Here is a 15,487-nt window from a genome sequence, read left to right as displayed (position 1 = left end):
GTGGTAGTTAGTGAACAAGCGTCAACATTTTTGATGCTAGTTCGGAGCTTTGCAGGATTAGCATAAAAAAGTTTGACGCTAATCCTGCAAAGCCCATTGTGGCCCATTGTAAACAATGGTGTGCCTCCTTTTCACGCCTGCTCTGAGCAGGTATTAAAAGTGCCAAAAAAATGATGCAGAGAAATCTCTTAGATTTCTTTGCTCTTTTTTTTTTTGCCCCCCCTAACAGGAGAACGCTGCCTTTGTATACAGTATACGTGATCAGGTATAATGTGGCGCAAAGGGTTACAAAGTGGATTGCACCACTTTGTAAATTTGGTGCAACGATTTTGCGATTAGAGTAAAAAATGCGATTTTACAGTTAGCGTAAAAAAATGATGCTAATGGGTCACAAGGATATGCTAGGGGCTTTTAAATCTGCCCCATTGTATTTTCTCTCTTAGTACTCCTACAAATCCACATTTCTCTCCCTTTCTACCTCCCTTTAGGCCCCTCTCATGCATACTGCTTGTCCTATAGTTTATTAGAACATTTTATGTCAGCCTGATTGCTCACAGCCCCCAACCTTACTATCAAACTACGCCCCTGTTTGTAGTGTTTCTCTCTGATTTCTCTGATTTCTCTCCCCAAATAACAAATGTTTTATGACAATGTGTGTGATACAATAAGAATTTTTACAAAACAAAATTTCAATCTTTTTAACTAATAAGGCGAATCATTATTCACATGCTGTTTGAATTACTTGAGTAGGAAGGGTCCCGTAGAGTATAGGCCTCAATAAGCCATTATACATACACTCTGGCACTCCTTCTTTTTTCCATCCATCCATCCATCCATCCAATAACTCCTTAATGCATCCATTCAATAACTCAATCATGCAGTTGCCTACTAACTCACTTGTAATAAAAAATAACCATAAAGAAGCATATGAACATAAACATAAAAACAAACAAAAAGGTAGAAAAAGAAAATATGCCTACGCCTAAACTTGGTAGCCTTATGCTTTAAATACAAAAAAAATATATAAACATAGCACCGGACAACCATCTTGTAGTGGTGCTGTAAATAGTGTAACGTTGTTTTAAAATTCAAGCATAGATGCAATGCTTATATGCAGCATGTTGGCTATATTAGAGCAGTAAACACAAACAGGCATTGGCAAGGCCAAGAGGTCTGGTGTTGACCATCAGCACTTTGGCAGTTCTTGTTTTGTTTTGTCATGGTTTTAAGCACTTTATGAGCCATTTGCACAGTTGTGGGTGTAAATGTTGAGGTTTTTATCTTACATTTTAATGAGTTTGCTTCTGACAATCATTCTTTGACAGCTGCATCTTTATCAGTCTTTTTAATTATCTGTAGGTCTAGTGTCCTCTTTACTTTGCAGTTCATGTCCGGACCTTTTTGGCAGATCATTTGCCCTGTTGCGGGTACAGGGATACATTTGCACCTTATTACTATCTCCATTTTCCACAATGATTCAAGAGAATTGTTTACCTATATTAGAGAAGCAAATGGCTGGCTTTGCAAATGTAACTGAAGAAAAATGATTTCATGGCAATGATGTGTTTGAGCTATAAGCTAAAGATGACTCTATTGTTTCTTAATTGGTGGTGTCATGAATTTCATTCTTTGTATAAGCTTCTGTCCATTGTTTTACAGAATGTGTTTGTAATGTATATTGTATGCCTTAGGACTTTAAACAGAAACAATAAACCTGGTTGATTTAGTGATTTAAACTGAAGTTTTATGCACACTGGTGATGATTGTCCCCTGTTCTGACTAAGTGATGCGCTGTATCTCACTGTGGTTACTTCTATAGGACAGTGGCTCGTTTTGTTTGAGTGCGCTCTACAAAAAGGCAAACGTAACAATAAACACAGTACACCTGCAACATAATGGATGATTTTATTTCTGTAAAAAGAACTGACCATATACAGTTAAAATGCACAGAACACAAATACAACACAAAGTGGCCACTGTAGTCTGTATCAAACCGTAGAGCATATCCATGTTACTCATTTAAATCAACTGTGGCTGATGGTGTGATACCATAACATCGTAGTCAGAATATTGCGTGATATTTAAGTATGCAATATTTTGGACACAAAATGTATGGCAGACTCTGCTTCTAGGTAGGGTATTCTGGCATACATCTTTGACTGGCATTGCCCTTCTGATATATGTAATTGATATTTTAGTGAACTGGATCTCGCCTTTCATTTTTTTCTCATCAATAATAATACATTCAAACAACCCTATTTGGTCATACAACAATGACACCCACCTTCAAAATATAATGTGTTATTAAATGCAGAAGGCAGTGTATCTGCAAGGTCATCTGCTTTATGTGATTCAAGGTTCGGTATCCTTTGTTGGTTACATGTATGCACACACTAGATTATCTTTATCAGTATTACTACCACTTCACGGAACTGACGCTAGCGAAATATACATTTCGGCTGGGACTAAAATAAAAAAGCCAGCAGCTTTTTTGCTTCTGTCAGATATGTGATCAAATATCCGAGTCAGGACTTTTGGTTGATAAAGTTCCTGCGTGGGAAAAGTACACGAGTAACATTTTATTGACTGAAGGTAATGCATTAATTACTTATAAAAAGTGTTCCTTACATAGATATTTTTTTTAACAAACTTAACAATGTAAAGCAAAGTCCATGGCCCGGAAAAAGCCAGCCATGACTGTTCATTGAATGAAAATGCATGAAAATGTTCCTGTCTGCCTCTATCAATTGTGGAGTTCTGACCTGGGAATAACATTATTGTACCCAGCCTGACCACCACACGAGCGTACGAAAGGAAATCAGGGTTGGGATGAGCAAGATTATACTAAGGCAATCACCGCATTACTACATCATCCCTCTTCTTCATTACAATATGGCGATATGCAAAGCAGATAGAGTTACAGATGTTGAAAGTGGTACAATATTTGATTGGGCAGGTCTCCCACCAATGCCCCAAAGTCCTGGATGGGAACATACTCAACAGAAAAAGTTGTTTGTGGTGGTCTAGCTTTTGGAAGAGACACAGTATCACAGAGAAGTGTCTAACTGGGCAAATTATGAGTATGGAACAAAATCTAGGTCTTTTGGAGAAGTGTATTAGAAGGAATGTGGCTGTACTGCCCTCAGGTGAAAGTTGCTGCTTGGCCATGAGCGGAAGAAGCAAGGCCACACTATTTTCTTATGACAAAAGGATGTCTGTGCTTGCCTTGGAGCCACTGGCATCTACTTTCATGATCCTGAATGAACCCACAGGCATCTGCCTTACCTGTGGGTCGAAAATACATTGATGATAGGAAGACTGTATCTTGTTGTGAGCCTTCATTGCTCATTGAACTCCTTTCCCTGACTTTGTAGAAGTTCTGGTCCTCTAGTTTACAGCCTAAGAGGGACACAATTATTTTTCATTTTACTCATGGTCCTTGAATTGTAGCCTTTAGTCAAGGCTTGGGCTACAAATGTTAGATCACTTTAAACCATCTACCTATGATGTACAGTTTTGAAGATACCTCAGATAAAAGTGCAGTAACCACAAAAAGTGAGTCAAACCATTACAAGCACCCGTTCCCCATCCTGGAATACTCGCTTTGCACACCAGCTGGAACTATATGTCATCTCTCATTGAACTCTGTGTGTGGTCCTTCTTTCTTATCAAATACCAGACCTCAGTGGCATTTGTAAAATTGATTTTTGGAATTGATTTGTGTGGTTTGACTATTCTAATAAACCTTTCAGTGATGGCTTAGGGTAGTTTAGAGACATCAGACCAAGTGTAGACACATCATAACACTATTAGTCAATGAACAGCATTGCCCTTGATATAGAGGTACTATCAATACAACTTGAGGAGCCTGTGGATGATTCATGCTCTCCGGGCCAAAGTATGAGGCCCTCTGTAAATCCTTTTGTTACCTTAATTAAAGCACCTCATAATATGAGCATTATAAAACAGGTTGGGGTCATGTTTCAACATTAGAAAGTGCTATGCCATTCTGATGTTTGTGTTGTGCTTCATTTCAACCAGTGCTTAATTAATCAAAAAAATAAGTGCCTGGGTCCAAAGTTTTTCTCAGAAGCCCGTGGCTGGTGCTACTGAACATCGGTGTGGTGAATACCAAGGCTGCTTGGTCTTGATTTGACTCATGTTTGCTTAATATAGCCTTATAGCCCACCGTGTTGGGCTATACCAGCCATTAAAGGCCTGCTCCAGGGTTAAAGGCCCTCGCCCAAGCCAAAGGCGATGGCCTTTAACAAGGGAGTTGGACTTTCAGGGACGAAACAGCCCAGTTATGAAGTGTTCTGAAGCTGTTAGAACATTCCACCACCAGAGGGCAGAGTGTTCTAATAAATAAAACAAACAAACACACAAATTAAAATCCTCTTTGAAAATCCTCTTTGTTTCTGTGTGGCCTTTGTTCACAGCTGTTGCTGTGTGAACAACATTGGAATGTTGGAGCTCGGGGCTCCTACCAGCCATTAGAAGCCCGGAGCACTCTACTGTCATTCATGGAGCTCTCAACATTCCAGTTTTCTAATATAGCCTTAGAACCCCCCGTAGTGGGCTCTACCGGCTATTAAAGACCCGCTCCCGCGTTAAAGGCCCGAGCCGAAGTTCTAGCAGGTTTCTGCCTTCTCCCTTTCTCACAGTTTTTTCACCCTTCCCTTCCTCCTTCTTTCCACCTTTTGTGTCTTTCTCTCACTTGTTTGTCAAAGTCTGATGAGGAAAAGTAAGTGCCTGTCCCTTAAAAATGAGTGTCGGTGGGACACACCTACAATCACCTGCTCAAACTAAAAACTGGTTTTAACGTCCCCTATTTATCTATTTATCAATATATATGAAAAACAGCTATTCTAAATGGACATTTTATTACTGAATCAAATTGTATATGTGTTCTAAATCTCAAATTATCCCCTCTTCCATTAAGTCTTGATTGACTTAGTTACTCATAGAGTCAATCATAGCATGAAAGTAACTTGGTTATCTAACTGAAGTGCAATACTATTTGATGTCCTGGGAACACATGTCAAGCAAGAGTACACACAACAGATTATCCCTAATAGCCACTGCCAAACACCCAAAATCTAGAAAAAATGTCTGGGAACCAATTTAATTAAAAATAGTCCAAAATGAATCATTTTGACAGATCTCAAACCAATTATTAAATAAAACAATGGTTTACTTGAGACTTATTACAATCTTCTGAAATCTTTTACAGGCCTAGCAAGTTTCACTGTGTAGTGTCAGAAAATGACAAAAAATGGAACCAGCTTTCTAATAGTTACAAGAATGTAATCAATTTAATAACCATCTTTAATTACTTTGTTTCTCTTTGTTTGTGTGAACAGGGGGGCACCAACAACTTTTTCGTATTTTTTTATGCATTATATCAGGAATAACTGTGTGGCATTAAAATGAATTAACATCATCTACAAGAACAAAGGTCGAGTGTCCCATCAACAATCATAGTGAGGAGAAAAACTGTGGTTTGAGAACATGTCAAACAATGAATGATGGTCAACATCTAAAAAAACAGAACCCATTCAAACATCATTATTTTTTAGTATTGTGGTTATTGTTTACATTCAAGACATCCCAAGACTTTGCCAAACTTTGCAACAAATAGTGTTTTTCTGTAACCTGATAAGTGAATACATGGGTATACCTGCCATGTGATTTGGGCTCAAGGTTCCTGAATGAACTGATACAAACTCCTAGAGATGATCTTTCTGCATTGACATACCATGACTGTTTTGGTGTTAAGTGCCTTATATTTTGTCGGACTCTGTTGGTAACTTTGGTATATGTTGTTTGGCCTTGCAGCCCTGATGAATTTGCATCAAGACAAAACACGTGTTGGCTAGAGTGGAGGTGTAATAAAGAAGAATTTGAATATTAACAGTGATCAAAGTATTGTCTATTGAACTACTGGAGATGTGGAGTGCTTGTGGGATGATTGTTGAACTTTTGGAGATTTGTTTTCCTTTTAGGAAGTGTTTGGTGGCTGTTCCGTCTCCCTGGAAGTACCGGGACCGTGGAACTGGGAAACTACTGAACCTTACTATTTAGGCAGAGTGCATTGACATTATCCCAATCTACCTTTTTGATGTTTGTAGTGTTCACCATATGAGCTGCAAGGATACTAATGATCAAGCCCCCAATAGGTAATGAATACATCAGAACACATGAAATACATTAAGCTAACAAATATGCTGCTTAATGTTAAGTGAGTCAAATTCTGACAAAGTTGAATAGACATTTTTAACAAGTAGAACCCAAATGACTGCAAACTTTCACAAACATGGATCACTTCTAATTCATCATTTGAACACATGGTCTCTCCAAGATGGACCCACTGTGACACTGAAATCAGAATAATGGAAGCAATTCAACATTAGTAGTAAAAGTGAAAAATAAAAAGGTTGCCATAAAGGCAAATTCCTACTGTAGCATAGTATTCAATGACTAGGACATATCCAAGCACAAAAAAGGAGTAAGAGTTCCATTATCCCTGAACTATGTCCCATGCAAGCAATGCTTAGATCACCATTCTGAAGTGCAGATATTCCTCAAAGATGTACACAAGTCATTAAAGTGTGCCTGCGAGCCATCCCCCCATAACTCTCCTTATCATGTGGGATAGTACATTAACAGCCAGGCAATATTTAGCATCCTCATATACTTTTAATCCAGTACTCCATACTACAAGAAATTTACAAAAGAGCAGACTACAGAAATCAATTATGTGAAGTTGTCATAAAGGAGCCTACAAACCACAAGTGGCATCTAAAACATAAGTCCTGAGAAAGTCTTAGCTGTATTTGCCATTCTTGGCAAGTAAAGTGGGCAATCTGGAAAGGCCACAGAGCCTCTATAGAAAGTCATAGTTCTGGAAAAAAGAAGGAAGTGATAAAAAGTGAATCCATGATCCATTTGCAATTAAAAGGAGTGTTGTGTGGGCTCTCATCATCCTAATGAGGCTGCTGGATTCAGGTGGCAGTTTCACCTGAATTGTAGGGAACTGAGACCAATCCCACACCATGTGAGAGCTGTCAGCCTAATCTGTTTCTGGCCATCTAGCAGCGCCTCACCTCCGCCCAAGAGCAGTCATGATTCTGTGGCAAACGGGTGCATGAGAAGAATTACTTTTCAGGGAAATCATGGTGAATCCGATCTCATTATTTTCTCTCCGTTACATTAGTCTCACACATGCAAAGACAAACAGAGGCAGAAGATGGTTCAATAAGATTTATTGAAGCAGCTGTGTCTTAGATAAAATGGCAAGAATTTCAATAATTAGAATGATGGAACACGCTAAAAGCAAAAAGGTGACAAGGAAGGTGAAACATAAGAAAAGTCCCACCATCCTATATGGTTCTTACCTAAGCTATGTTAGAGCACAGAGTGATAAGCCCTAATTCACCCTTCAGGTTCCAACTTGGGAAGACATCATCTCTCATACCTGAGCAAGGAAGCTTATTGTCTAGAGAGACACCATCCCCATGTAGGCTGGGGAACCAGTAGTCTCAGCAAGCAGCTGTACCAAAGTCATGGTCATCTGGCTGGCATCTCCCTCTATTGTGCATGGGACAAGGAAATGATTTTATAATAAAACAGCTGAAGTTCTGAGAAAATGTCCCCAGATAAGGATGTGTATGTTTCTGTGAATGTTGGAGGCGCAGTGTACCACTTTGCCCGCAAGCCTATCTCGCTACAGCCTTAAGGAAAGCACAAAGTGAAAAGAATGTCTTTACTAAAACGCAATGCTTTCCTAGGCGAAAGAACAACTAGATAAAGAAAATAAAACAGCACAACAAATGTGGCTAATTCTTAAATAATAAAAATGGAGCAGAATAAAATGTAACTGGGCTAAAGGGCACTAGCGGCAGGCCTAGTTGCTAAAATAACATGCCTAGAGACATTACTAAAATGGCTATACAACAGGAGAATCCATAGCCCATACAGCCTTTTAAGAAAGTATTGGCAACAATAACAGAAAACCTCAACAGTCACTAAAAACCCCTGAGTCTCCAGTCCTAAGAAAGAGAGAAGATAGATAGATAATTTACAGATGTCACATATCTTTCAAGTGCAATGCATCAGCTTTTAAGACACATACCAAAGTAAGGATTGGAACTCCTACTACCATGATCCCGAAACCTGAATGTAAAAATGATTGCCCATCAAGCCACTTGCAGCAAGTCATGGGCAACCTTCAGCTATCCTCACACTGTGATGGCCACGACAAAAACAGCGAACTTGCAATTGTAAAATACTAAACTCTTCAGTTGCATCAGTGGCGAAATCAAGTAATCAATGTTCTACTTTTCAAAAGCCTGCTACAATGCCATTCACAATGGCTTACCTTCTTATACATAGATCAACAGGCCTACAGAACGAAATGTTCAGAAATCCACAATTATCTTATCCGAGGAGTAGCTGGGTGCAGTATTGTTTTTTGATGTATATATCATTTAGTCTATATTACCATAATAACTAGTGATCCGGTGTTTTGCAACATTTAGTGGTTAACTTGTTTTTATAGGGAACAGTGTGCTGTTCCACATAAATACCAAAGGAATCAGGTGGGGTAAGATCACCACACATGTCACTCAAGGCAAGGAAGGTTATTTTGGGTTCGAACTTTAAATTAACCCAGGGACTTCAAAGGAATACACACTCCCCCAATCATATTCATCACCATAAAGTATTACTAGTCCACAATACACCAATAGGCCAGGTTCAGGGACCCACCCCACTTCACTTCAATAAAGAAAAGCATTTATTTTCTTTATGTTGACCTAATACACTCTAATATTGCATGCTTCATCATGGAGTCCAATCCAGCCCCTAAAAGCCGAGGTGGGCTCAATTGAACTTCGGAAGCACTTGAAGATAGCCTGCTGGGAATCTCACTAATTACAAAGATGTCCCTTTATTAGTTGTGATAGTAGGTATGATAAAAATTAATAATATTGCTGGGGGTACGCTAAGATTTTATGGTCTTATGACACTCTCTTAGATTTCGTCAAGATGTTTCAGTCCCTGATAATGGCCCATAAGGTCCCAGGCTTTCATCAGGACGTATGTTTCAATAGTAAACCTGGTCTCTACTTGTCACATCTGTGAGTGTATACAGTGAAAAATCAATCAAATGCATGGAGCAAAAAAACTCACCTGGAGTAATGACGCACTATCCTTATTCCTGTAGTGAAGTAAAACAAAGAGACACAATATATCCACTGAAACAAATGTATTAGAAAGACAAACCTTTTTGTGATGTATTGTATACACTTTTGGTGGGCTATACAGGGAATTGCGGTCTCAAGACCCTCACATGTGAGAGGAACACTTATACAAGTGCCAGGGAATTTCCATGGTAGCTAGACACATAAATAATAATGCCACAGACACATATAAAAATTGCTATAGTGAGTAAATAAATACTGCCAAATCTTTGCTCATTACAGGATAAACATGGGTCCCATCAATACTTCTGGCTTGAGTTTGGTGCTCGAATATGACTATATTACCGAGATATTCCCTCAAAATGTGAGCAATAAGTCAAATAATCTGAAGGTGATTAAATAGCAAACACAACCTCGCAACCCTTCAAACATTTGCTGATTTTGAAGAAGACTTTTGTTTTCTTACTCTGCTTCTCTTTCTTCATAAGGTCCATTCTCGAGCAGTAAGAGGGTGAATCTCATGAATAAGTCTTACTTGCCAGATGGAATTCAAAAGGCGAACCCTCCAAAGTCAAAGGCATCGAAATCGTGGTCCATTCCCTCATAGTCCATTCCATTGTACCCACAGCCTTCCACATCTGCAGAAGGGTGGTAACCCAGTTCCTTAAAATCTGGAGGAGGAGCTTCCCCTGAGTTTGAGGCATTAGTCGATGTAACCATGTAGCCCAGGCTTGGTCCAGCTGCTGCTCCTCCCATTAGCAAGCAAGCAGCCTTCACCCCTCCATGCATCTGGGATCCATGTCTTAGGCAGCTGGGGGAACATTTGTCTTTGCCATGCCTTGATCGAGCTGTGGGTAGAATAATAATAATAATCTATAAACTACGACTTCTTGAGACCATTTTTCTGTTCCCCGTTTTACAAAATAAATACATTCACACACCTAATATTGAGATTCCACTATAAAATGAAAATGAAAAGGTAGTTCTACCTTTTCTAGGGTAGGACAGAAGCATGCAGTTTTTGTAATCCTCTTGGAGCAAGTATGAGATGGCCAGGAATTAATCCTATGCAAACTATGGGCCTGATTCTAACTTTGGAGGACGGTGTTAAACCGTCCCAAAAGTGGCGGATATACCACCTACCGTATTACGAGTCCATTATATCCTATGGAACTCGTAATACGGTAGGTGGTATATCCGCCACTTTTGGGACGGTTTAACACCGTCCTCCAAAGTTAGAATCAGGCCCTATGTCTGGGCTGCAGGAAGAATGAGGTAACTAGGTATGCTATGATGAGTTCATTGTGATAGACTGTGCCAGAAGTTAAAAGATTGAGGCCCTCATTGCGACTTTGGCGCTCGGTGGTAAAGCGGCGGTAAGACCGCAAACAGGCTGGAGAAAAAAAAATGGAATTATGACCGCGGCGTTTACCGCGTGGTCATCTGCCACTTCACCATTCCGACCGCCATGGTGATGAAGACCGCTGGGCTGGAGTTTGCGGTCTCCAGCCTGGCGGTCGTCACTAGACCGCCGACGGTATCAGGACCCTGCATACCGCCATGGATCTCGGGTGGTTGGGAACCGCCATGAGATCCATGGCAGGAGGCACTATCAGTGCCAGGGAATTCCTTCCCTGGCACTGATAGGGGTCTCCCCACCCCCGCTACCCCCTGCGAATCCTCCCCCAACACCCCCTGCCACCCCCCAAAGGTGGCACAACCCCCCTCCTCACCCCGACCCCGAACATGCACATATACACACCCCTACACGCACACAGCCCCAACATGCACATATACACACCCCTACACGCACACATACACCTCGACAACACATACCCGCACACATACAAACAGACATGCACACCATCTGACCCGCACACATTTCCCATACACACAGCACCCCCTGCACGCATACACTCACTCACTCACACCCTCTACACTCTCACATGCACACCCACATGCACGCACACAACACCCCCTCACCCCCTTCCCTAACGGACGATCAACTTACCTTGTCCGTTGATCCTCCGGGAGGGTACGGGATCCATGGGGGCAGCTCCGCCACCAGAACACCGTCACCAGAACACCGCCACACCGAATCATGGGACGTGATTCAGTGGGTGGTGTTCTGTTGACGTGGCGGTGGAGGTTGAGCAACCTCCACTTTCCCGCCGTCTGCCAGTATGGCTGCTGGCGGCTTTCCGGACGAAAAAGGACGGCGGCCTGCCAGCGGTCATAATACGCGGCACGGAAGACCGCCACCACTGGCGGTCTTCAGCACGGAGGTACCTCGCGGTCTTGCGAAAAGACCGCCGAGGTTGTAATGACCCCCTGAGTGTGTACCCGCAGGACTATATCCTAATGTGTCAAATTCTGGCTGCTCTGGTGGACTCTAAAGGTAATTTTTTTAAACAGAATGATGATGCATCCCATATGCCTGCATAGCAACTGTGTGGGGTTTACACCTGCTGCACTGAAGAGCTGAGTAGAGGGAAAAAGATACCCCTTCTGCAGGTTCCTGAGCCCAGTGGAGCCCATCGCGGAGGGCACGCTTTGACAAACAGGTTTCCCTACACAGGGTACAGGCCACCATTGCCTTGATTCTCTTCAGCCTATGTTACACAAATGAACACTATCTAAGGGCTCTCATAACTGTTCTTCAAATACTCCAGTGTATTCAAAATTGTGCCTTATAACAGCTCTTGCACTTGTTAATAGTATGGTATCCGAATATTATTAGAATATCATTTGAAATAAATATTGTGGCCTAAATATCATTTGCAAATATATTACTCCATTTGAGTAAATAATAAAAAAAATACAAGCAACATAAATACATTTTTGTAAACAATAGGACACAATATTCAGGTCAGAAGATAGTTCTAGCAATGGTATTCTGACATATATCCCTGGTAACCATGATCACATATGTAAGTGCATTCAATCTGTGTTTTCCATTGGCCATCTGTGGTGCAACTCACATTGTGTACCTACCACTCAAGAAAGACCGTCAGTTCTAGACTTTTCCCATTTATGAACTATCCACGTTCAGAAAGTTTTACACTGTTAAAAACATTTTTGACTACAGACAGCCAAACTCTAAAAATCTCCAGTAATAATAAAACTTCACAATCACCTGGAGTTCCGAAAGCTGTAAAGACCTCACTCTTCTCAACTACTGTTTATCCTGCAACAGTGCCATGTGTTATAAGCTGACCTTGATTACACCCGCAGTGGAGATCACAAGTAGACTGTATGAAATTAATAATCATAAAGCTACAAGTCACATTCTAGAGCACCATTCTTTGTGTACTGTAGATTCTCTTTGAACGATACAATCATTTAAAAAAATGTTTTGACATTGGTATAAAAAGGACTTTTTATATTAAGTACATGTATCTGGTAACATTTATCTGCCTGGGATTGCATCAATTGCAATCTAAAAATTGTATTCTATTTGCATTATCTCATGACATCTAGGGGGTGACTTGTTGCTTCATGATTACAGTATACTCTACCCTCACTAGGTATATGGATTGCTTCCGTGGTGTTTATTAAAAAACGTATCTAGGGCACTGACATATTGTGCATAGCACCAAATCTCAATGACATCATTAGAGCTCCCACTTCCTACTTAAGTCACACTACAAAAATATTCTGTCCTACTCATACAACCATACAAATAAAGCTAGGCAGATAATACTGGAACACATTTTGAGGTCATACAAGTGATATTAGGCCCTATACACATGCTACAAATCAGTACAAAACTGCGTCAAAGAGCAACAGAGAGTAAGAGGTCATCCATTACCTTCCCATGTCTGGCTCTTCTCTCTGTATGGGGATCCAGATTCCTTCCAGCAGCATCTCTTCAAGGGAGAGTCAATATGGAGTTTACAGCTTCCTGGAGAAAGGGGACCATGGGACAAACTCTGAAAAAGGACATGGAAGCTTTGGCTTAGAGTTCTTAAAACTGTAAACATTAACAATAGACTGATCAAACAGAATGATAAGCGGTGCGCAGGGGATCTACATTCCAATCTCTAAAAAAAAGACGTCGCAATATTGTTGCAGGTTGCAAATTGTGCACCTTTTCCTGTGGCCTTTTTTTGCGACGCGACATAGGTATTATTAAGCCACATCAGAAAATGACCACTCTCAAGGGCTTGCAGAATAACTTGCCTAATAAATGTCAATTAGGCAGTGTGAGAAAGTAGCCTCTTTCTAGCCTTGTTACCCCCACTTTTGGCCTGTTTGTGAGTGTATGTCAGGGTGTTTTCACTGTCTCACTGGGATCCTGCTAGCCAGGGCCCAGTGCTCATAGTGAAAACCCTATGTTTTCAGTATGTTTGTTATGTGTCACTGGGACCCTGCTAGTCAGGACCCCAGTGCTCATAAGTTTGTGGCCTATATGTATGTGTTCCCTGTGTGGTGCCTAACTGTCTCACTGAGGCTCTGCTAACCAGAACCTCAGTGGTTATGCTCTCTCATTTCTTTCAAATTGTCACTAACAGGCTAGTGACCAATTTTACCAATTTACATTGGCTTACTGGAACACCCTTATAATTCCCTAGTATATGGTACTGAGGTACCCAGGGTATTGGGGTTCCAGGAGATCCCTATGGGCTGCAGCATTTCTTTTCCCACCCATAGGGAGCTCTGACAATTCTTACACAGGCCTGCCACTGCAGCCTGAGTGAAATAACGTCCACGTTATTTCACAGCCATTTTACACTGCACTTAAGTAACTTATAAGTCACCTATATGTCTAACCTTTACCTGGTAAAGGTTAGGTGCAAAGTTACTTAGTGTGAGGGCACCCTGGCACTAGCCAAGGTGCCCCCACATTGTTCAGGGCCAATTCCCTGGACTTTGTGAGTGCGGGGACACCATTACACGCGTGTACTACATATAGGTCACTACCTATATGTAGCTTCACAATGGTAACTCCGAATATGGCCATGTAACATGTCTATGATCATGGAATTGCCCCCTCTATGCCATCCTGGCATAGTTGGCACAATCCCATGATCCCAGTGGTCTGTAGCCCAGACCCTGGTACTGCCAAACTGCCCTTCCTGGGGTTTCACTGCAGCTGCTGCTGCTGCCAACCCCTCAGACAGGCATCTGCCCTCCTGGGGTCCAGCCAGGCCTGGCCCAGGATGGCAGAACAAAGGACTTCCTCTGAGAGAGGGTGTTACACCCTCTCCCTTTGGAAAATGGTGTGAAGGCAGGGGAGGAGTAGCCTCCCCCAGCCTCTGGAAATGCTTTCTTGGGCACAGATGTGCCCAATTCTGCATAAGCCAGTCTACACCGGTTCAGGAGACCCCTTAGCTCTGCTCTGGCGCGAAACTGGACAAAGGAAAGGGGAGTGACCACTCCCCTGACCTGCACCTCCCCTGGGAGGTGTCCAGAGCTCCTCCAGTGTGCTCCAGACCTCTGCCATCTTGGAAACAGAGGTGCTGCTGGCACACTGGACTGCTCTGAGTGGCCAGTGCCACCAGGTGACGTCAGAGACTCCTTCTGATAAGCTCCTTCAGGTGTTAGTAGCCTATCCTCTCTCCTAGGTAGCCAAACCCTCTTTTCTGGCTATTTAGGGTCTCTGTCTCTGGGGAAACTTTAGATAACGAATGCAAGAGCTCATCCGAGTTCCTCTGCATCTCTCTCTTCACCTTCTGCCAAGGAATCGACTGCTGACCGCGCTGGAAGCCTGCAAACCTGCAACATAGTAGCAAAGACGACTACTGCAACTCTGTAACGCTGATCCTGCCGCCTTCTCGACTGTTTTCCTGGTGGTGCATGCTGTGGGGGTAGTCTGCCTCCTCTCTGCACTAGAAGCTCCGAAGAAATCTCCCGTGGGTCGACGGAATCTTCCCCCTGCAACCGCAGGCACCAAAAAGCTGCATTACCGGTCCCTTGGGTCTCCTCTCAGCACGACGAGCGAGGTCCCTCGAATCCAGCAACTCTGTCCAAGTGACCCCCACAGTCCAGTGACTCTTCAGTCCAAGTTTGGTGGAGGTAAGTCCTTGCCTCACCTCGCTAGACGGCATTGCTGGGAACCACAACTTTTGCAGCTACTCCGGCCCCTGTGCACTTGCGGCGGAAATCCTTTGTGCACAGCCAAGCCTGGGTCCACGGCACTCTAACCTGCATTGCACGACTTTCTAAGTTGGTCTCCGGCGACGTGGGACTCCTTTGTGTAACTTCGGGTGAGCACTGTTTCATGCATCCTTGTAGTGCCTGTTTCTGGCACTTCTCCGGGTGCTACCTGCTGCTAAGAGGAC

The 15,487-nt window shown here is 42.2% G+C and overlaps 1 protein-coding gene across 1 annotated transcript in view; it reads right to left on the bottom strand.

The window, feature by feature from the left end:
• Positions 1 to 1,890: 1,890 nt before the first annotated feature.
• Positions 1,891 to 15,487, bottom strand: part of LOC138259670 (pleckstrin homology domain-containing family B member 1-like) — a 276,644-nt gene continuing 263,047 nt past the window's right edge. Inside the window, exons 4-5 of the mRNA XM_069207543.1 lie at positions 13,015 to 13,135; positions 1,891 to 10,051 (exon numbers count right to left, since the gene is read on the bottom strand). Of these exons, the coding sequence (XP_069063644.1) occupies positions 9,753 to 10,051; positions 13,015 to 13,135 (420 nt within the window). The 3' untranslated portion in view covers positions 1,891 to 9,752. The remainder of the gene's footprint in view (positions 10,052 to 13,014; positions 13,136 to 15,487) is intronic.

Source organism: Pleurodeles waltl, chromosome 9 (assembly GCF_031143425.1).
Source record: "Pleurodeles waltl isolate 20211129_DDA chromosome 9, aPleWal1.hap1.20221129, whole genome shotgun sequence".
In the NCBI taxonomy this organism is placed as follows: domain Eukaryota; kingdom Metazoa; phylum Chordata; class Amphibia; order Caudata; family Salamandridae; genus Pleurodeles; species Pleurodeles waltl.
Note: the sequence above shows the minus strand (reverse complement) of the source record. Positions and strands in the feature narration are given on the sequence as shown.